Source organism: Hypomesus transpacificus, chromosome 6 (genome assembly GCF_021917145.1).
Source record: "Hypomesus transpacificus isolate Combined female chromosome 6, fHypTra1, whole genome shotgun sequence".
Classification (NCBI taxonomy): domain Eukaryota; kingdom Metazoa; phylum Chordata; class Actinopteri; order Osmeriformes; family Osmeridae; genus Hypomesus; species Hypomesus transpacificus.
In genome coordinates this window covers 9,292,814-9,314,473 of record NC_061065.1, presented here as the reverse complement: position 1 = coordinate 9,314,473, position 21,660 = coordinate 9,292,814, and the positions used below count along the sequence as shown (strand labels likewise).

The window sequence follows — 21,660 nt, the reverse complement described above, 5'->3', positions numbered from 1 at the left end:
ATGGCATTCATCCCCTCCTACAGTAGCTGATGTCTGACTTTCCTTTTCCTGTGAAAACATGAGCGAAATATCCAGGGGAGGTGGTAGGACTAGGACCAGTATATACCTGGTACTTGGACGATTGTATTACGTGGAATGGGCAGGGGATAGACGTGTAACATAGGTGAATCAGACACTTAACAGTATTGCTTCAGGTCCAAGCAAATGTATGCAGTGCTAATAAAGCCATCAGCCACAGCACTGTGTAACAGCAGAGGGCCGCATGAAGAGGTGTCTATACTATACTGGGCAATTAGCCATTGGGCCCAGAAACTGTAGTGGCACCCTTGTTAGGGTTATGATTTGTGCATTCATAAAACTCACCGTGATCTACTCAGCCAATCGCTTTTAATGAGATTGACAAACACATTCAGAAGTTGAATATACCATCCTCTGTAAATAGTGAAAGAGCACAACTATAGGCTACAGTCTATCACAATTATCTTAATGGATTGCAGAAAACAAAAAAGGGTTTGAACATTGTGTTTTATTTTCACCCACAGATTGAGAACCAGTTCTAGTCCTTTTGGCTCCAGCTATTCTCATCTCCAACATAAGAAGTGAGCCAATAATTCCACTGTGAAGCTGGCCATTGATTAGGGCACAAAAGGAGATTGCGTTCCCATCAATAACCCTTGAATCACCCACAGTCAACACCGCCAGCCCAGCCCAGGCCTGTTCAGTGGAGCCAAGGCCATTTCTTTGACTGTTTTCTGAGGCTCCACGCCGGTATGCAATTTCACCCCCAGACCTCTCCGTCACAAAATTATATCTGATTGCCTATCTCTGTGTTAGTAGAGAGACAGTGAGCTCTGTGAAGGAAGAGAAAGAGGGGAGGGGGGTTGCTAAATAAAAAATAAAAATGAAGAGAGAGATGGAGAGAGTAGGCTATAACAAAATAGAAAAATAAACAGCCTACAGAGCTTTGGTCAAAGGCTGCCTGGCTTGTGGTTTTATTGCTGCAAAGGGAAACAGGCGATGTATGAATATGAATACAATCAAATGGGCAGAAAGACTCTGATGAGGACATGACCTTTTGAACGGCCAGGCAGATCTGAGAGGACTGTCTGCTGTCAAGCAACAGCATTGCTAGGGCTGCGTCTGCAGAACAAAGCAGAAACATGCACTAATTCATCTGACAAGAATGTATGGGTTTAAGGGTATACAAACGGAAACCAGTGGTCCCACCTATCAAAAATTCCAACACAATAATTTAACAGATGCTATTTTCAAATGATTGTAGACACACAGTAGGGCTATGGGTTATTGTAACCACCAAATCATATAGATTTGGTGACATAGCAAAGTTGTCAGTTTGGGTGAAATATGACAAAACAGATAATGGTGTAGATCACATAAGAAGGGAAAACAGCTAGCAGGCAGCTTTTCAGGGCATTGACAATTTGGTCATTCCTCAAACTGTCATGTTGCTCCCAACGGTACTGCAATAGTTTCCCAAGCTGTTCTAGGAACCAGGACACCTGTGCTGTGAATATCGCAAAGGTTTTTCATGAAATGGCATGGCTGACATTTAGACCATGGCGAAGGTTTGCATGACTCACTTCCTTTAGATACTGACCCATGAAATTGAAATGTCATTTTGTTCTCAACAACTTAAAATGCACAGCCTACAAAGGGGAATTGAACATTATGTTCAACATTACAAGTGCTACCATTGTAATAATATGAATAAATAACTAAAGCCTATGGACCTAGAAAGCACAAGAAGTGGACTGCTGCACTCATGAGACTGAGATACAAGGTCCACTGATTTGGCATTTTCTAGTGTTTGCCCTAGGGGTCTTGCCCTTTGGAATTATAAGAATGATTACTTTGCAAGCTTTTCCATGACCCAGAAATGTCAATGTCCAGTACCCTGCTTTTTGGTCATTAAGGAGATGAAACTTCCCTGGGTTCTGATTAGTCATTACGTCGATAAACCACCCCTGGTTTCTGATTGGTCATTATGTAAACAAAACGCTCCTGGTTTCTGATTGGTCACTCGGTAAATAAAACCTACTTGCTTTCTTACTTAGTCTTAAGTATAGATAAACGTCTCTGGTTTTTAGGTCCAACGTGTGTGTGTGTGTGAGTGTGTGTGTGAGTGTATGTGCCGAAGAAAGCACACGTGCCTCAGCTCCATCCCCAACATGCATACATCTCATAAAAGTATCAGAGATTAGGTTTTTAGTCGTTTTCTGCCACCTGGTGGTACATCGTGTCATGTATTCATGACGATGCATCATAATAAACAATACAGACACATTTAGCAGATTATACACCAAATTACGATAAATACACACATTTTGTTTGAGACCGCCTCTAAAAAACAGATTCATCCCTCCGTATTTTTTATTACATGATTTACCATGAACAGTAACACAATAAGGCTATACCCTTCATCGACACTGGGTGTCACTTTGGATTCACTATACAGCATGCGCGAGTGTATCGTAGATAATAGACACATTTATAAATGCATCTTTGTACTTCAGTGTAGTTTGCTGTCAGTGCATACCTATGTATAAAAGAGACTGAAACCGTTTTAGAGACTTGTACTTGGCTTGGCATTCCTTTCAAGATGGACAAAACGTCCATGGCTGAGTTGAGGCCTTGTGGATTGCAGCTCAGCCTGCAGTTTCAAAATTTCACAAACTGTGTTCCAACATGCCTCTGAATCAATCAACGTTTCAACTGACTCAGTGAAAGACCAGCACGTGCCTAGAAGAAGTTCATCACCATGCAGTGGATTCCAAATGCCTCAGGGTATAAAAGTGAGAGTTAATCTACTATGATGCCAAACCGAGTAACAAACTAAATTCAGTGTAACCAGTGTCATTTTAAATGTAGGCCTATTGAAAGTTATTTTAGGCTCATTAATTTTTTTCACATAAAGAATACAGACAGTAAGAGAATAAAGAATATATCAGATTGTTTGAAAGTTACAGTCATGGTCAGTGTTAACCAATTACTATTACAATTGTGTAAGGGCGGGGTTTGAGGCGAGATTTTTTCTGTGCTTTTTATGGCGCTGGAGGGAGGGGTAGGCTAAACTGAAAAAGCGTTGTTGTTGTAGCGACCGCTGACTATAGTGGTTGTGGAAAGTGGCGCTATCGGAGTGTTGAACCATCGGATCTCCCATTTAAAACTACGATTTGGAGAAACATACCGGTAGGCGCAATTAAGAGGTCAAATGTGTGCTCTTACTGTTATAATTGTGTGAAATGAGTGTTAAATGTTAGCAATGGTGACGTTACTAGCTAACTCAATTTGTTGGTGCCAGGCGAGTTCACATGGGTATTTAGGACTCGCCGCAGGAAGTGTGCGCTCTAATGTTAGCTAGCTAGCGATCTTAGAGGGTATGTTCGTTTTGGGTGACTCTTGTGCGTACTCGATTAATGTCGGTCGGAGACATAATAGAGTGTAGGGCAAGGGAAACCTTTGTCACCGTGGGACTGTGTTGCAACAAGCAATTGGTACACTATAATGAACTGGTCACTCGTGTTTAGTAGCAAGGTAGCTAGCTGCAATCCGATTCAGGTCGCTATATGATCAATGGGTTCTTTGGTCTAGGTAGACCAACTACATTCAAATTCTGTTTTCGTTCTTTGAGATGTAATTTGACGTTTCCATTGGATTTCCCTAATTTCTGATACAAAATGTCACTGGATTTTCCTGGCGTTAGCTAACCTAGCACTAGCTATAATGCTAGCTAATTAAGGTTGGACAGTGAGTGCTGGCTATACAGTCTAGCTAATATCACGTTAGCGAGATGGATGTCTATATACTGTATGACAGAGTAGTCGAAGTAAGAAAGCCTAAAAAGTCGTCCGCTGACCACAGCTACTGTAGCATTTAGCGTAAGTAAAATGATTGCCTCCTGCACTTTCAGTTGGTCTCCTCTATGGTGCTCTAGAAAGCCCATGACTGTCTGTATTTGATTGTCAACCCATGGCAGAAAAAAGTGTCACCCACTCGGCCCTGCTCAATTGATTTTGACATCAATATCGTTTGCAGGCAATCAGTGCTTTAATGAATGGTTTCCCAACTTGTCAAACCGACAACACAATCGAGCTAGTTTAACTTCTGAGAAACGTTAGACCGCAGCAGTTGTTCCTAAATTCTCATGGACCTACTTTAGTGACAATGGTAGAATTTCTTTCCCCTTTGGGGAAGCCAATACTATCTCTGCTGATTATATTTCGGCACAACTGCTGACAGAGACAAACAATATTAAGAACCTTTAGAACTAGATATATAACTATTTGATTCAAACTTGGAGATCACACAATGTTGGGCGTGTTGAGATACTGTTGGGTTTAAAAGCCTGAGACCACATTGAACATTAAATGGGGGAATTGAAGAATGAGAAAGTCAAGCATTCTGGGATATCATAAGAAGCTCTTTGGAACACTGACATGCTGGCATAACATGGCTCAACAGGTTTTGACAAACTTGTGGAATCAATTTATGCTGAACTGAAATTCATGTAAATCTTTCAAAGATTCAACTTTTCTTTCAAATTGTTAAATTCGTATTGTCCTTTGTAATTACATTTTTTGTGTGTGTTACATTTGGAACAAATGCAAAATAGAAGTATCTTGACGTGTTGTCAGAGTTTTGGAGCTGGCTGTATCTGTCTGGACAGCTAGAGTCTGCACTGATTTACCGTTGCTCCTGATCCTTTGTGAAACGGTGCCTGTTGTTTCAGACGTACAGTGACAGCTGCACTCCTCAATAGTGTGTACGTGTGCACGTGCGTGCATGTGTTGGGTCGGAATGCATTGGATCTTGTTGCTGCATTTCTCTAGTATTGTGTCTTAAGGCAGAAAGAGTTTGTGGAAATTGAGAATATAGCGCCTAATGTTTAACAAATTTTACAACGTTGCGCATTGTGTTGCTTTAAGATGGGTAAATGGTTCCCCAGATGTCCACCCTGATTCTGACTGAAGTTGCCTCACAGGAGTAAGGAGCTTAAACCCTCACAAGTTTCCTCTCAGTTTATCAGAGACTGTCTGCCAGTGTGTTGACCATAGTCCATGGTGCATCACTGAACGAGCCGTTGAAACGGCCATTTGGACACTGTTCACTGTGGCTCGTGGCCAGTCTTCTTGGTTGGCACCAGATTGAGCTAGCTAAAGCTTAGCTTTGTTGTGGTGTTTTGCATTCTGCCTTCCTGGCTTGCTCGTGTCTTGGTCATCTTCATCTTGTTAATGGTGTAGGTGAGAGGAGGCTAAATGTTGCCGGTTGAGTTGTCCTCCTCCGAGGTTTGCTCATGCTCACTGTGGCTACAGTTTTCACCAGTGTTGTCGCTATCCTTCCAGGATTTTCTTTTTTCAATCCATTGTTTTCAGGAAATGGGTTGTTCATTGGAACTGAGCCGGTGTGTAGTGAAATTCTATGCAAATCAGCTGACAGGAGTTCTGGTTTCACCCAGCGTTGTCTTTTTGAAATGGTTCAGTGTCAGTCAGGCATATAAAAAAGAAAAGGGTTAGATGTAGGAGACCACTCAAACAACATTTCTGTCCTATTATTGTGATGGCAAAAGAGACAAATAAGTGTACACTTTGAGGGAGATTAGTATAAAATGAGGAGACTAGTTCAGGATGTGGTAATAGAACAAGTACACAGATTTTTGCAGCAGCTTCTCACACAGCATGAGAATGTTGCCTCATTTTTTTCTCAGCCTTTTTTTATTTTATTTTTTTACATTCTTTCTTTCTCTGTGCCCACTTCCTGTTCATGTTTCACTTTTACACTCATTTCCTGTCAATATCAGTGCACAACACACAGTCCTGGCGTGTGAAGGGAAAGACACACCTAGATTACACTGTCATTCAATAGAGGGGAGATGAGGTAGCAAGGTCTATATCCTGAGCATATAAAAATGTCACTTTGCTCCATTTATAGGCTATAGCCTAGTACAGAGAAAAGATTAGAGCATAAATAGATAACCAGACTAGAGGTGTGATGTAGGCATTCTGATCACCACTGTGGTCTGTAATCTGTGAACAGTCTGTGCCTGGTTGGTGTATCTCTATTCCACCATGAGCACCCCAAACAAGCACTGTCAGCAAATGTTTTGGTGAAGCATATTCCAACAAGATAAAGAGTTTGTCGTAAACCTTGGATCCCCTGCCTTTCTGTTCCTCCTCTTCTGCGACTGTAGAGTTCAGGTGTGAGCTCTGTTGTTTCTGCTGAAAGGTCAGCCAGCCAGTCCCACTGTCTGGCATGCACAGGTAGGAAGCTTCGAAATATCCGCATAGCTAACCTGCAGCGTTAGGAAAAGTAAATTTGATACAGCTGAGTTATAGAGCTATGGAGCTATGCCTGTTTTTCTTGTTCTCCAGCTGGCGTGATCTTAACTGCAATGTTGGCTGGCTAGATGTCTGGCTGGCTGGCTGACTGAGTGGCTGGCTGGGTGACTGGCTGGCTGGGCTGGTAGGCTGGGTGGCTGGTTGGGCTGGGTGACTGAGTGACTGGCTGGCTGGGCTGGGTGGCTGACTGGCAGGCTGACTGGCAGGCTGGGCTGGTAGGCTGGGTGGCTGGCTGGGTGGCTGGGTGACTGGCAGGCTGGGTGGCTGACTGGGCTGGTAGGCTGGGCTGGGTGGCTGGCTGGAAGGCTGGGCTGGTAGGCTGGGTGGCTGGGTGACTGTTCCCACCCACCTCAGCAGCATTCCCTTTGTTTTCAGCAGCTGTTTGGAGAGCGTAGCCTGGCTGATTTATAATGTTTTTGTCCATGGTTACAGTATGCTTAGGCACTGAAAAATACTGAGATAATTTATCCTTTTGTGATGGGCGTGTGGAATCACGAAGAAGCACCGTGCTACAAACCACTGCATGGTCAAGTGGGTGTTGAAAGAGATCTAGTGTACAACATCAATCCACCACACCCCTGACCCCAAATCAACTGCCCTGGGAACCGTCCCCCGCCCTAAAAAACTACTACCGTCTTAATTTAGACCAGTGACTATTATCACAACCATGGCAGTTTTGTAGAATAATAAAGACAAAAACATGTTGAATAATGAAGGGGGGGGGAAACCCACTTCCTGTTTCTTAGTTCCTGTACGTGTGTTGATTTTGAATTTGCTTCAGTGATCTGTCTTCCCTGTCACCACGGCGACCAGCAGGTTGAGCAGGGTCTGGAGACAGACCTAACAGGAGGGTATAGCTCAGTGGCTAGAGCACCAGACTTCAGATCACAATGTCAAAGGTTCAAATCCCCCTGTACTGTACATTGCTTTGGATCAAAGTGTCTGCTAAATGTATGTGTTTTTATGATACATTATTACCTAACAACACTAGAGCAGCTCGGTAAGGGGTCAGGAGGTCAACAAGAACGTGGACCGAGGCAATGACGGCTAGGGCCAGACCGGCCCATCTGGAGATCTGAAACGAATCTCTCAGCCTGGTTTGGTGGATCTGTGCATGTCTGTGTCTCCTTCTCTCACAGACTCACAGACATGGCCCCCTTTGTATCGCCTGTGCTTTTGACATGCAGAGCTCCCAGAACAGACGTGCTATTGAGCAGGGAGAAGGAGAGACGCAGGAGGAATTCTCCGCCTGGAGTCCCACGCCATGCGTTCATAACTGGTAGTAACCAGGCGAGGACTGGGGCTCTCCTGCTCTCTGAATACCAGGCCTTTCTTTCTCTCACACACACACACACATGCGCTCACACACACACGCATGCAGCGGGCCTGCCTCCCAGCTCCAGCTAAGTGTTCTTTATGTCCTCTGTTCACACCCCTTGTCCTCTCCTCTTCCTCCTGTCATCCTCTGGCCCTCATTGGCTGGGAGACAGGGTTTTGTAAACGGAGAGTCAGGACTGCGTCTAAATGAAAAATGTTCCCCTTGATCAACTTGACACCCTTTTCCTTGTCTCACTCGTATTCACTTGACCCCTCTCTCCCTCCTCTTTTACACTTTTTTTTTCCTTTCCATCTGACCCTGCTCCCATGGGCACCCCAGATGTGGGGACAACCACCCAGTGTGTGTGTGTGTGTGTGTGTGTGTGTGTGTGTGTGTGTGTGTGTGTGTGTGTGTGTGTGTGTGTGTGTGTGTGTGTGTGTGTGTGTGTGTGTGTGTGTGTGTGTGTGTGTGTGTGTGTGTGTGTGTGTGTGTGTGTGTGTGTGTGTGTGTTAGCTAAGCATAGCAGCATGCCTGGCTGGCTGAGGGGAAGTGAGGTTCGACCATGTAAGCAGCTGTGTGCAGGGTCTGGTGACGGGCTGAGGGCAGAGTGTGTGTGCGTGATACAGCATAGGCAGTAGAAGGCTGCCATTGTGGTGGTGGGCAGCCAGTCAGGTCCCCTACACCCAGCCCCTCACCCCCCTGGCCCGTGCCCATATAAGGGCAAAACACGTCCTGCCCTCTCTCAGTCTGTCTGTCTCTCTCTTTCTATTTCTCCCCCCCCTCCCCATTTCTTTTTATCCCTTCTCTCTTTCTTTCATTCTTTTTTATTTACCCTTCCCCCCCCCTCCCCTCTCTCTCGTCACATTTTCTCCCTGCCCGAGGGAGTCACAGTATTCTAACCCAATTCCAGGCCTGTTTTTCCTCAGCCAACAGTGGAGGCCTTAAAATATTGATATCTGAGCCTGTGTAGAATGTTTCTTAACTGAAGTTTGCTTTTGATATTTCGGAAACAGGATTGTCAGACTATGACCCCACTTCTCACAATTCAAGGCTGTGAAGGTTTGCGTCATTATCAAGTTCAGCCTAGCAGGTCTCAATGAAGTTTGATGTCTCTGTGTAATAAGCATGCTCTTGTCTAGCGTACCTACACCAGGCACAGATGGAGCCTGGATGCTGGGCCCAGTGTGGAGAGATTGAAGGACTGTGAGGCTCCCTCAGTAGTGTACAGTCGGTTTCTTCATTCTCTGGGTGGGTGTGTGTTTTTATGTTACACTTCTACCATCCCTGTAATCAACACACAGATGAGATGAAGGGAGTCATTCAGCTCAGGGAAGTGCTGGTTCCTCTGGTTGGGTTGTGGTTCCAGGTCCATGGCCCGGGAATGTACGTTATTTCCTAACTGCAGTGTGACGTGACGAGTCCAGTGGAGGGATATTCAGAGGGAATGTTCCAGATTGACCACGCTGCAGCCGAGCTCGTACACTTGTCTAGGTGTCAGTTAGCTCAGTGTACAGTACACTAACAGACCAACTGGATTTTTACAGTCGAAATATTGGAGATGACTGCCGTTTAGGATAATTATAATGTAATTTGTTTAGCAGACGCTTTTATCCAAAGCGACAGACAGACAGGGATTTGAACCTGTAACCTTTTGAACTTCAGCCATACACTCTACCACTGAGCTAAGCCTGTCCCAGAAATTGATACTGGAAAAATTACATTACGTGACGTCACCAAGTCACCAAAGATTACCAATACGAGATGAGTAATGTTGCACTTGATTGATTATGTGAATTTCTGTCTCTAATTTCTCTTTCTAACCAGGAGGCTGGTTGTTGTTGCGATGCGCTTGGCAGATAGTTGGGAAGGAGCAGATCATCTGACAGTTGGTCTATGTTTGTGGTAGTTATAGAAGCAATGTTGGAGAAAGATGAGCAGGAAATGTATTTTTCTCTTTCCTCTTTCTCTGGCAAGGGTTTGTTTATCCTTTTTCCGAATTCTTTCCTCAACGGTGCTTCGAAAGACACAGGAATGGTTACCTGTCTGAGTAGCCCATCCTTTGGCAGGGAAACCGACCATAAAAGAACAGCATTTCCTGTCTGCATATTGATTGTGTTCGGGCTCTGCAGTGTCTTTAGCAACAGTCATGGTGCGGCAGATATCTGTGAATCCTACTTCCAGCCTTCTCAAATGTAGGACACAGAATGACATCAGTTTACTGGAAGTGGCTAGGGACATTTTGATGCAGCTAAGAGTTTCAAATTCCATATCTCCACTTTAATCAATGAGCTGGTTGGTCAGCACAGGAAGCTTAATTTACGGTCAGTTATTGCGTAATGTTGAGGAGTAACTGGGTGTAACAACATTTTACATGTTTAGGAGGAGACCTAACATGGAAACGGACTGCGAGTAAAAAATTATACTTATCTTTGTTATTGGCAGTGATAAAAAAAAATAAAAAATGTTTCTTCCTGTCTGAACATTTCTTTTTTTTGTGGCTCTAGTCACTGGCATTTGGCATGTGTTTTAATACCTGGGTTAGCTTAAAAAAAAATGCAGCTTTCTGTTTTGACAGACTGGAAATGGAATTGGTCTATACCCTGCTTCAGTGGGATGAAGCTGAAATGGAATTGGTCCCAGAGATGACACGATTCCATCCATCATGCTGTTACTATGCAGAGGATTGGATAGCTTGGAGCTTTGACACACACACACACACAGTAATGTACTCACAGGATGATGTGTGTCTTCCAGTCTATTGAACCTCCAGTGGGGCTAACCTCGTGGTGAACCCAACAGACTGTTAGAAGCAGCTCAACAGGCAGATGTTTCAGCTCAGGAGAAACCTTGTTGCTAGGGCTCAGGTCTGGTGCCATTAACGGCAGAGCGCGCACACTGTCTGACACCCAGGAATCCTGAGAGAGATGGGGGGCTCTAAACACACACACTTGCACGCACACACACACCCTTTGCGTGACTGAGCCTGGTGCCTGGAGATGTCACACTGGAGATCTGGTGGGGTCATGTTAATAATTTATTTGCAGTCGGCTAAATCCTGGATCCAAATACAGCTGGCATAACAGTCATGTCATAAACATCTACTGTAGGATGTTTTCTCTCCTGTGAGGACGGTCGTTGTGAGTGCAGAATGAAGATGGCGGACTGTCTGAAGTAGCTCCTTCCTCGATCCTTTAACACAGGACTCTGGAGTTACAATAGCAGGTGTCTGGCAGGAGAAACGGCGTCGCTGCCTTTCTCACCCCCGATTCCAAAAGCCCAGGGAGGGGGGGGGGGGGGGGGGGGACCTGCCTGTCTCAAAGGCTTCTAGAATTTTCCTCTTCCATTCCGTTGACCACAGAGAACCCTGGGATCTGGAGTCTTTTGTCTTCGAGTGTTCTTCTCTCCAGCCGGCTGCGCTGGTGAATCTTCCTCCTCTTCAGTTTAGTTGAGTTTGTTTAACAGGAGCCATGCACAGCACTAGCACTGGGCCACAGTTAGCTATATAGCAGGATGTAGACCAGGAAGAGCAGCCAGAATCCCCTCAGTGACACCAAGCTGCAGACTCACCTTGACGGATCCATCAGCATTAGATTAGCACCACCATGCTGCTCTGCAGGCACGAGGACACCACTCTGAGAAAGCAGGACTGTGGGTGTGGGTGTGTGTCCCAGTACCAAAGAGTGTGTGTGTGTGTGTGTGTGTGTCTTGGACGCCAGGCTTATCTGTGTGATAGAGGGCCTGCAGATTCTATAGGCCCTGTGCTGGTGTGACCGGCTGGGGTTAAACAGTGGGGCTTGTGTTGTAGCTGGGCTCACTGGAAAATTCCACTGAATTGGGATCTTCTGAATAACATGTTTATTTTCTGAAACTCTGTCTCTTCCTGATTCCACTACCTGCTGTGTCTGTCTGTCTGTGTCTGGTCAGTCAGTGAACTAGCAGAGGGGGACAGCTAAAGAAGGAGACATGTAGGGAGAGGGATTTGATAGAAAGGAGGAGGTGGTTTAACTAGATTGAAGGGTACAGTTTAGCATGAAATTAAAATAAAGCTAGTAAAAAAAATAAAAAAAAATGAAGATGTGTGTAAGTTGGTGCTCTGCACATAGTGTATGTGCACGCGTGTGTGTGTGTGAGGAGAGGGGTGTAGTCAGCTAGGCGAGAAGCCCACTCATGTGTTTGACTAGGCCAGCCGTCACCATGACCATATAAGGACTCCTACTCCCCGGCCCCTGTCGCCATGGGGCCAGTCCAGCCTTCCCTCCATCTCTCCATCCATCCACCCATCTCTCCACCCATCCATCCACCCATCTCTCCATCCTGTTCCCTCACTGCCATGCAGGTTGACTGTAGGCGTGGGGGAGGGTGGGGAGGCAGAAGAGTATTTTCAGTGACAGATGGGAGGCGAGGTGGAAGGATCTGTGACCTCCCTGTCTTTTTGTCTCTCTCTCTCCGTGTCTGCCGGTCTCTGTATCTCTATAATAGGGACAGAGTTTTATTTGTATACAGATTGGAAAAGATGACATTTGGATCAGTGGGTCATCGCTGTCTAACCAGTACCTATTGTGAGTCTGAGGGATTTACACAGAGTAAGGTGTGTGTGGACTATGAGGCCCAGCTGAATTTGTATTGTATGTGTACTTTCCTTGTGTGTAGTCTTGACCACATCGCTGTTGTTCAGGGTTGTCCTCACGTTTACTGCTCGTCTTCTGAGAACTTGTTGTAGACTTTAGTTAAGTTGGGTTGCTGCTATTCAGGGCAAAGTGAGAAGTTTCCTACTTTTTGTAACATATTTAGTCTCAAAGAATGTTGATAGTGTTTTAGCGTGTTCTGTGTTTCGGTGTGGATTAGAACGTTCCCATTTTCTCACTGGTCCTGTGAGTTGTGTGTAGTGTAGGCAGATGGAAAGATGCTGGTGTATGTGGGTGGTTAATATTGTCTCTCTTTTAGGCCTAGCAGGCCAGCTAGTCCTCAAGGTTTCCGTTGGCAGTTGGTGTGGAGGTAAACAGCCTAGGAATGCTGCCTGCTCATCTAGGGTGATCAAATTATAACGGCTATCCGTGCTGATGCAGAAGTCAGCGTAACGTCACGGCTTTGGCAGAGCCCTGTCTGTGATACGTTTAGTCTACAGTACATGAGTCTAGCTTGCGCTACATGGCCCTAACACTGTAGTACATGGGGCTGGCTGGCAAGCGCTATTCTACATGGGCCTGGGAAACGCTATTCAATGTGAGGCTGGCTAGCGCTATTCTACATGGGGAGCTTGCTGGCGCTAATTAGGGCTAGCTAGCACCACAAGGGCTAAACGAGGCTAGCGCCATGCCGAATGCCGGATACATTGGCACAGTTGACCTGGCTCCGTATCTGGATCCATAACTGACTGCTTCAGTTGGGTTGGGCAATGTCTTTCTACTGGCTAGAGCTAGTTTTCCCCAGCCAGGTTTCCCCCTTCTCCCTCCCTATTCCCTCCTGCTATCCCATCCCTCCTTCTAGTCATTCAATCTTCCCATTTGGGATGTGATGAAGACTGGTGACTATTCCTCGTACCCAGCTGCAGTCACGATGAGCGTTCAGGTTGTTAGCGACTAGACAGTAGCAGCTGTCGTATGTATCAATATTTAATACACCTGTTACCTTGCGGACAGCTGTGGGATAGGACGGTGTTTAGATATAGGTGGTCACTGGTCACCGACTACGTTAGCCTGCTGTCTCTGCCCCTCCTTCATAATTCAACCGAGTGTTTAACACAGGGCAAAACAGGACGTAGCCAAGACAGACATTCATTGTATGTTGTACTGGAGAGCAAGGTAGCACAAGCATGGTAACATTAACACTGTAACAGACTACCAGCACAACAGCTGGGCAAAAACTATATGTGGGATGCGATTCACCAATATGGTATATTACTCATAGGTTTTCTTTGATTTTTTTTACCAGCAAGTTTTTTTCTGGGTGGTTCTAACAAGGATGCTCCTCTCACTTGTGTGTTTCAGAAGGAGGAAGTGGATGATATAGAAGCCAGCCTGGGTCCTCCTCCAGAGAAGGTACTTTCACCTCCCCTCCCCCCACACACATGCAGACTGTGTACACACACACACACACACACACACACTGTACACTCACTCACACACAACCACACACTTACAAACTCAAACCATACACACTCACTCATATACACTCACACATAACCACCGTGTATTTATTTGATGATGCAAGTGGACCAGGTGCATGCCACAAGCCTGTGGTGAGAGTAATTATATGGTTCTACAAGCTCCAAGATTAGCTTGCTCTTGTTCTGTCAAGCCTGAGACTCTGCCCCCAGAGCTGTAGTAATAAACAAGAAGAAATATCACAGGATCTCTCATCTTGTCAGCTACCGTCATGCCAAGAAAAAATGTACCTCACAGTTTTATCTAAAGCAACATGCTGGATGAGAAGGATTCGAACCTGCGAGCTCTGGATCTGCTGTCAAATCCTCTGACCACTCCATCACTGTTATCAGACCAGTGTTTCCTGGAGCATTTGGACCCGTCTGTTTTAGCTGATATTCTGATACTAGATATTTAGATACTGGATATTCTGATCCTAGATACAACACTCATCTGTCTGAGCTGTTGGTTTGCTGTTGTCTCCCAGCAGAGGCTGTTTCTCATAAAGGGAGGAAAGCTCGCCAGCACTCTGCCCTTTTGGACTATTAATTGCCCCTAGCAAGCCTTAATTACCCTCCACAAAGCCCTGTGATTAGGCCTGGTTTGCTCACACAGGCATTGTGATGTTGAGAGGCAGGAAGCGGTCTTTATTCACAGAGGTGAAGCAAGGCCATGCCATAGTGAAGAACTCCAGAATGTTGTCAGCCATTTTGCTTCAAATCGACAGCGACAGCAGATAAACTAAGAGGAAGGTCCTTTTATTGAGACTGACGGTTTGACAAGATGTCCCTAAAAACCATGGATCCCTGGACTGATATGAGTTTTACCATGAACTTTTGAGCCTCTTTCGGAAATGACCATTTTAAAATAATTTCTGTCCCCAATATGGAGCTGCCTATTTCAAAGACTAAGATCTATCAAGAGTGCCTTTATCTGAGTATGTCAGTTGGAGAGCTCCAGCCTTGTCAATCATCTGGAGTGAGAACCCATGTCTCATTGTGAAAGTGGAGCTAAGTGGGCCTGTGTGAGTTCCCGTTACGTGTTAACTTCCCCCGAAACAGGCGTGTTATCTACAGAGGAGGGGAAGGTGGTGTCTCTTAACGGGAGAGTCCTGGTCTCCTGTGACGGCATGGTGGAAGAGACCTGCTAGGCTCTCAAATCATCAACCACAGACTTGATGAAGCCATCGAGCACAACGCCGCTAATGGACTTCAGTTAATAGCAGCAGTACTTTCACTGAACCCACACGATTCAGGGGGGGGGGGGGGGGGGGGGGGGTTCTGTGTTTGTTTGGACTGGAGGGCGTCCCAGAGAGGAGAGAGAGAAGGTAGAAGGTTGTTGTTGTTGTTTCATTTCCGTGTGCGCTTCGTGAGGGGACAGGAAACGGGAGCCTGTGGATCTGCTGCGTGCTGTACTTGTGACCTTGCCGGGGAAGAGCGGGACCAGCACATCCCCCCTCTTTTCTGTTTCTTCCTCTGTCTCTCACCCTCTCCCCTGGATGTCCATCTTTGTCTCTTCTCCTGCCGGCTGTGTTGACCTACAGACGGCAATGGGGATGCTGTAAGTTTCAGAGCAAATGGCAGATTGAGTGTCTGATTCAGTTTGGGTTAGATCTGCAGAAGCGTGTGGTTCAACATCGCCCCCTAGTGTCCAACCTGCAAAAGTAACTACCCAAGAAATGCAGAGTAAAAAGCTCTAATCAATTACTCTCCCAGTTTCACCAATTTGAGTACTTGTCGTCCATAATATTTCCATCCATAACCATTTCATTCATTTTAACCTGGGACTACATGTTCATCACGTCTTGTTTTAAGATCGTGACTGGGGGGGGGGGGTTGAAACCCCCCAGGGAACGCCCCACATGGTGTCTCCAGATGTGTTGGGCCAGAGGCTGATCTGTAGTACCAACCTCATGACCCCTCTCTCCTCCACCTAATCATTCTACCTGGCATGCGTGCGCTGAAGAGCCCAAATGAGCTGTAATCGGGAGGTACAGAGACCAGCCTCTGAATGGGGCCCTGGGGGAAACGCAGAGAAACATGGGCTGTTTCAGCCTTTAAACGGCCACCACCCGCTCCCTCCAATTAAAAGTTAAATATTACCATTATCTTGGTTAAGTGGCGTTTAAGATGTGAGTAGCCATTTTGTGAGTTCAATGAGAGGGAGGGGGACTTCACAAGTGCTGACCCACAGGAGGCATGGGGATCACACACGTCGACGTGTGCACAAGCCGGCACTGCAAGCCACTTGAATGGCGGGCCCTGCCACCTTTTACTGTTACTTGTGAGTGTACGAAAGCAAACGGAATCCATCGCTGGGTGAACCACCTCTGATGGAGAAGTGCCTGTGAATTGTGATTATTTTTCTATGCGTGTTTAAAAAAAGATTTGTGTTATAATAATCAATGTGACAGATGGTAGCAGATATCGAATGACATTATAAAGATCTTTTGAGATATTGAATGTGCTGCTTGATGTTGTGTTTCTCATCATATTTCACACCAGGTTTGCTGGGATGGGTAATCTGCTAAAAGTCCTAACAAGGGAAATTGAAAACTATCCTCACTTTTTCCTGGACTTTGAAAGTAAGTCTGAAGGACAAGGGGTTGGAGGGGACAGCAGGTGAAACGTGTAACCACTAAACCCTTTCCTCCCCAGACACAGACACAGACAGACAGCAAGGTCGTCGTCTGGTGCACTGCTCCTACAGAAGCTCGCTCTCTCTCTGTTCTCTCTTCCTCGTTCTGTCTCTTCCTAGATGTCGTACTGCCTCTGATAACGTCTACTGTCGCTAACACACCACGCACCTCTCCTTTTCTCCTTCTGCTTCTCTCTCTTCCAGAAACCAAATGGGGAATCTGTTAAAGGTGCTCACTTGCACTGAGCTTGAGCAGGGGCCAAACTTTTTCCTTGACTTTGAAAGTGAGCAGAGATTTTGCCTGGCCTGGGTTTCCCTCCCTCCCAGGACTCAGAGTCCAGGTCACTTCAGGCAGTCAGTCCAGGAAGTGAATCTAAAATGCACCTTCTGATTATAATCCCATGCATTTGGCTCTGGTGGATTTTGATATAAGAATCGAACGGGTGCCAAATTTGTTTCCTGAGTTGACTGCCTTGAAATAAGAACCTTGCTAGACTAACCCACCTGCATGCATCAACACTTCAACCAGAACTTGCTGCTTGAGTTTGTCCAACTAACCCATTCTCCTACAACGTGGTGTGCTGCATGTGATTCTTCAACTTTAGACTTCAACTTTTTTAAAGATTTTAAACAAATCTTTAACTTGACTGATTTCAGTATGTGACAACAAAAGATTTGGCTGGCTCTTTGTATATCTCTGTTGTCTAAGATATCTCGTACAGTACATGTCCATTGTCATGCTTTTTGCATGCTGCAATCCTTTTGTCATTTTTAATCATTATTCACTAATTATGGTCTTATGTAGTACTAACTTAGTTATAGTAGCCATGACTGTGTCACTACAGACCATAAAAAAATGTCTGATGGTGTATGCAAACTGTTTTTTGTACAATGTACACACAAGCCAGTTTATATCTTCATTCCTAACTTGTCATGCATCGTTATTTTACACACATTATAGAAACAGCAGATGATTTAACATAACAAAGGTTTCTCTCTGGCCTTTTGAACGCTCACACTGAGTGTACACACACACACACACACACACACACACTGCCCCCAGAGTTGTGACATTTTAGCTTCTTATGTTGATGCAAGGCCAACATTGCTGTTTATCTCTAAGACATGATACAGATGAAGTCTACAAAGTGTAACAGTCCTGATGTGTGCTCCATATCAGGCCTCTATAAAACCAGCCCGTTTATTTGGGTTTAGGTTTCTGTCCAGTAAGACATGTATGTTTCCAATTGAATTAATGATGTTGCTGTTCCATGCATGCTTCCCAAAAGTGGCCCTCATTGTTGTAAACACACGTCATCGCTGAGTCAGTCATGTATCGTTCAATTCTGTGTTGTTTAATCTTTTCTTGTCTTCCGACTGCTACCAAGACTTACCCTTGTGTGTGTGTGTGTGTGTGTGTGTGTGTGTACGTGCATGTGTACATATGTGTGTGTCTGCCTGCCTGTGTGCGTGTGTGTGTGCGTGTGTGTGTGTGTGTCTGCCTGTGTGCGTCTGTGTGCGCGTGTCTCAGATGCACAGCCGACAGACAGTGAGCGGGAGGTGTGGAACCAGGTGAACTCTGTCCTCCAGGACTCTGAGAGCATCCTGTCAGGCCTGCAGGCCTACAAGGGAGCCGGCCAGGAGATCAGAGATGTATGCTGCGTTTACTCTGACACCTCCTTCACCCAGCACTCGCTTTCATCCACAGACACATAGTAGAAATAGCACAGCATAGTCACTCATTTCTGTGTCTGTCTGTGTGTGTAAACACGTAACTATCAAATGACGTGTGTGTGTGTGTGTGTCCGCAGGCCATCCAGAACCCTAGTGACATGGTCCTGCAGGAGAGGGCCTGGAACGCCGTCTGCCCCTTAGTCATCCGCCTCAAGAAGTTCTACGGCTTCTCTATCAGGCTAGGTACCCACCCAGACACGGAACGTTCTGGTTGCTCTCAGCTTCCAAGCTGCTCTCTGGTTTTCTTTGAATATCATTTGTTTTGTGGAGGTCAGGTTAGGAACCAAAAACATGTTGATCGGATGTTTTAAAATCCCTGAGACACTCCTCAAGGCCATAAACAAGCCACCAGACCAACACGTGAATGAGCACTGTTGTACTGCACCCTGGTGGTAGGCCCTGGTACGGCAGCATTAAAATCTGACTCAAACAGTAATGTAGCCAGTCGACACCTCCACCTTAGAGATGACTGGATGGAGCACAGAGCACAGCAAAGATGTTGTATTAAATACATTTACTCTAGGAAGCCAGGTATAGCTCTAACATGTATCATTACTGTATGCTCTTAAATGTACGTAAACAGATAGGCTAAGGTTATTCTCAGTTTGGGTTATGTACGTAAACAGATAGGCTAAGGTTATTCTCAGTTTGGGTTATTCTCAGTTGGAAGGTGAATTAATATTCAAATTGTATTCCATTTATATTATGTATACATATATTGTTGATATTAGTGGCTCATATATGATTATAGGTTTAGAGAGGCCACTAGGAAACTACTGAGAAGGGTGGAACCAAAGCCTCCTAATGTACCTGTGCTTGTCACACATGTCAAACCAACGTGCTGTGTGTGTGTGTGTCTCCAGAGAAGGCCCTGCAGAGCCTGCTGGAGTGTCTGACGTGCCCCCCCGCCTCCCCCACGCAGCACCTGGAGAGAGAGCAGGCCCTGGCCAAGCAGTTTGCAGAGATCCTCCACTTCACGCTGCGCTTTGACGAAGTCAAGGTCTGGAAGCCTGCACGCCAGGCTCCGCTTGGCTGCTCGCACACTCGACATCACACACACACACACACACACACACACACTCTCTACACATGTACATGCACACACCAGACCATTGATCTGACCCTTCCTGTGTGTGTGTGTGTGTGTGGTTTTATAGTTGTATATCTATCTTACATGGATATGTCCTGATGAGTATCGCCTTTCTGATATCCTGCAGATGCGAATCCCTGCCATCCAGAATGACTTCAGCTACTACAGACGAACCATCAGCAGGAACAGGATCAACAACATGAACGTGAGTCTCTTTTTAGAAACTTCATCTAAGAACAGGACTAACTGCACCCCAAATACAGTATGAAGGATGAGACGTCCGCTGAAACCTGTTTGCATATTTCCCGGAAGGAAACTTCATGTGGACACCCACCACAAGGCAACAATTACATTTCTATGACAACAATATCTTGACAACATATCAACCACTTGCACGTCCACTCCCATAACCCGTGTGCTACTTTGTCCTTATCGCTGTCGTTTTTGTTCTGTTTTCAGTTGGATATTGAGAGCGAGGTGAATAATGAGATGGCCAACAGAATGTCTCTGTTCTACGCTGAGGCCACGCCCATGCTGAAAACCCTGAGCACCGCAACCACAAACTTTGTTTCCGAGGTAACGGAGGAATGACTGTTTACATTAATAAAACATCCATGGTCATGTATCTTAATATTTGGTCCGATGTATGAAATGTGATGTAAATGAGGCTGATCAGGGAGGGTAATGAAGCTGTGTGTGGCCCCGCCCCCCAGAATAAGACCCTCCCACTGGAGAACACCACAGACTGTCTCAGTACCATGGCCAGCGTCTGCAAGGTCATGCTGGAGACACCGTGAGTTCGCTGAGCTCTCACTGCATTCACTCAGCTCATGCACACGCACATACTCCCTTTTCTGTCACCACTCACACTCACTAAACTCAACACACACACACACACAGACTCACTTTATTCACTCGTATTCTCTGTTCTAACCATACACACACACACACACACACACACAGACTCACTTTATTCACTCGTATTCTCTGTTCTCTCCTCCCTCAGTGACTACACCAGCAGGTTCAACAGCGAGGACACTCTGCTGTTCTGTATGAGAGTGATGGTGGGTGTTATCATCCTCTACGACCACGTTCATCCCAACGGAGCCTTCAACAAGTCCTCCAAGATTGATGTAAGACGCACACACACACATGCACCGACACAATCAAGTAGACAGTAGACGCTTATGACACCTTGATGTGTGTGTGTCCTTTCAGATGAAAGGATGCATAAAGGTCCTGAAAGATCAGCCGGCGGACAATGTGGAAGGTCTCCTCAATGCCCTCAAGTAGGTCTACCATCTGTCCTTCAATGGGCACACACATCTCCAGCCAAGACAAGATGTATTCAGTTACTGTTTACTATTTTAATATCATGTCTTGGAAACGGTAGTGTTCGGAAACCTCTGGATTTGAATCCCCTGCTTTGACTGTTTTTATTCATTATCAAACGGTCTTTGTTGTTCTTTCAGGTTCACCACAAAACACCTGAACGATGAGTCCACTCCGAAAAACATCCGAACGATGCTTCAGTAACGTTTCTTTTATATATAAATAAAGAAGATGAAGAGGATCAATGTCCTGACCTCAAAAGATGTATATGTTTACATAATTTAAAGACTTGATGTTAATACTTGTGTGTATTTACATAGTCATTCCCTCCAAGTTACTGAAACATATAGAACATGTACCTTTACCTTATGACAAACGCATGGCCTAGGCCAACGCTATTCCCTGTTCAAGCACAGACTCTAGATACCTTTCAGCCTTACAGACGAGGCAGGCAAGCTGCACTTGTAGAAACTTGTCTTTGTGAGGGGGGGGGGGTGGAGTAGGAGTGGACCAGGCCTGCTCATCAACGGTTCTATATGAGCAGGAATATGCACACTTGATTTGTCTCACCTGGTTTATTGGATGTGGGTGGGTTTCACACAGTTTAAGTGTTCCACTAGCCCAAAATTCTAACAACCCTGTCCATGTAGTGCACCCAGGAAGGTAAATCAAGTGTACACATTTTTGGTGGGAAAAATGTTTAATGGTTATGATGGTGACGTTCAGATGAAGTGTGCTTGGTGATGTCAGGACTAGTTGTGCTTTTTTGGGGATCACAGAAAAGGGCAGTACGCACCACAAGAGATGAACGAATCAACCAAATTATGTTTTTATTCACAATGGAATGGCAGAAAGTGGGATGATAAATGTTTTTTTTGTTTAGTTTTTTTCATGTGTGCGGTGTGTTTTATCCATTGTTTGTGTGGCTGTTTGTACCTAACAGAAATCCAATAGCTCCACAAAAAGCAGCTTTAAGTATGAATAAAATTAATGATGTCAAGTATTTAAGTAAAACAAGGGCAAAAAAAAAAAAGATTTCTGCTCAGGTAT

The 21,660-nt window shown here is 45.4% G+C and overlaps 1 protein-coding gene across 5 annotated transcripts; it reads left to right on the top strand.

Annotated features, from left to right (window-relative positions):
• Window positions 1-3,082: 3,082 nt before the first annotated feature.
• Window positions 3,083-21,497, top strand: fam49a (family with sequence similarity 49 member A). 5 transcript variants are annotated; one of them, XM_047021179.1, is made up of 12 exons: window positions 3,084-3,210; window positions 13,662-13,712; window positions 16,322-16,401; window positions 17,986-18,107; window positions 18,266-18,371; window positions 19,052-19,188; window positions 19,406-19,483; window positions 19,738-19,854; window positions 19,992-20,071; window positions 20,285-20,411; window positions 20,497-20,567; window positions 20,751-21,497. In XM_047021179.1, exons 3-12 carry the CDS (start codon window positions 16,332-16,334, stop codon window positions 20,812-20,814), a joined length of 972 nt encoding a protein of 323 aa, XP_046877135.1. In that variant the 5' UTR covers window positions 3,084-3,210; window positions 13,662-13,712; window positions 16,322-16,331; the 3' UTR covers window positions 20,815-21,497. The 5 variants fall into 5 exon arrangements, with proteins under 5 accessions (XP_046877139.1, XP_046877135.1, XP_046877137.1 ...); XM_047021181.1 differs by having other exon boundaries at window positions 3,084-3,227; XM_047021182.1 differs by lacking the exon at window positions 3,084-3,210 and adding an exon at window positions 8,826-8,922.
• The last annotated feature ends 163 nt before the right edge of the window (window positions 21,498-21,660 follow it).

Coding starts and splice junctions, on each gene's coding strand:
- fam49a (XM_047021178.1), top strand. CDS start 15,316: ATGTCCATCTTTGTCTCTTCTCCTGCCGGCTGTGTTGACCTACAGACG. Junction 20,412..20,496: donor ACAAGTCCTCCAAGATTGAT/GTAAGACGCACA, acceptor GTGTCCTTTCAG/ATGAAAGGATGCATAAAGGT. Junction 20,568..20,750: donor GGTCTCCTCAATGCCCTCAA/GTAGGTCTACCA, acceptor TTGTTCTTTCAG/GTTCACCACAAAACACCTGA.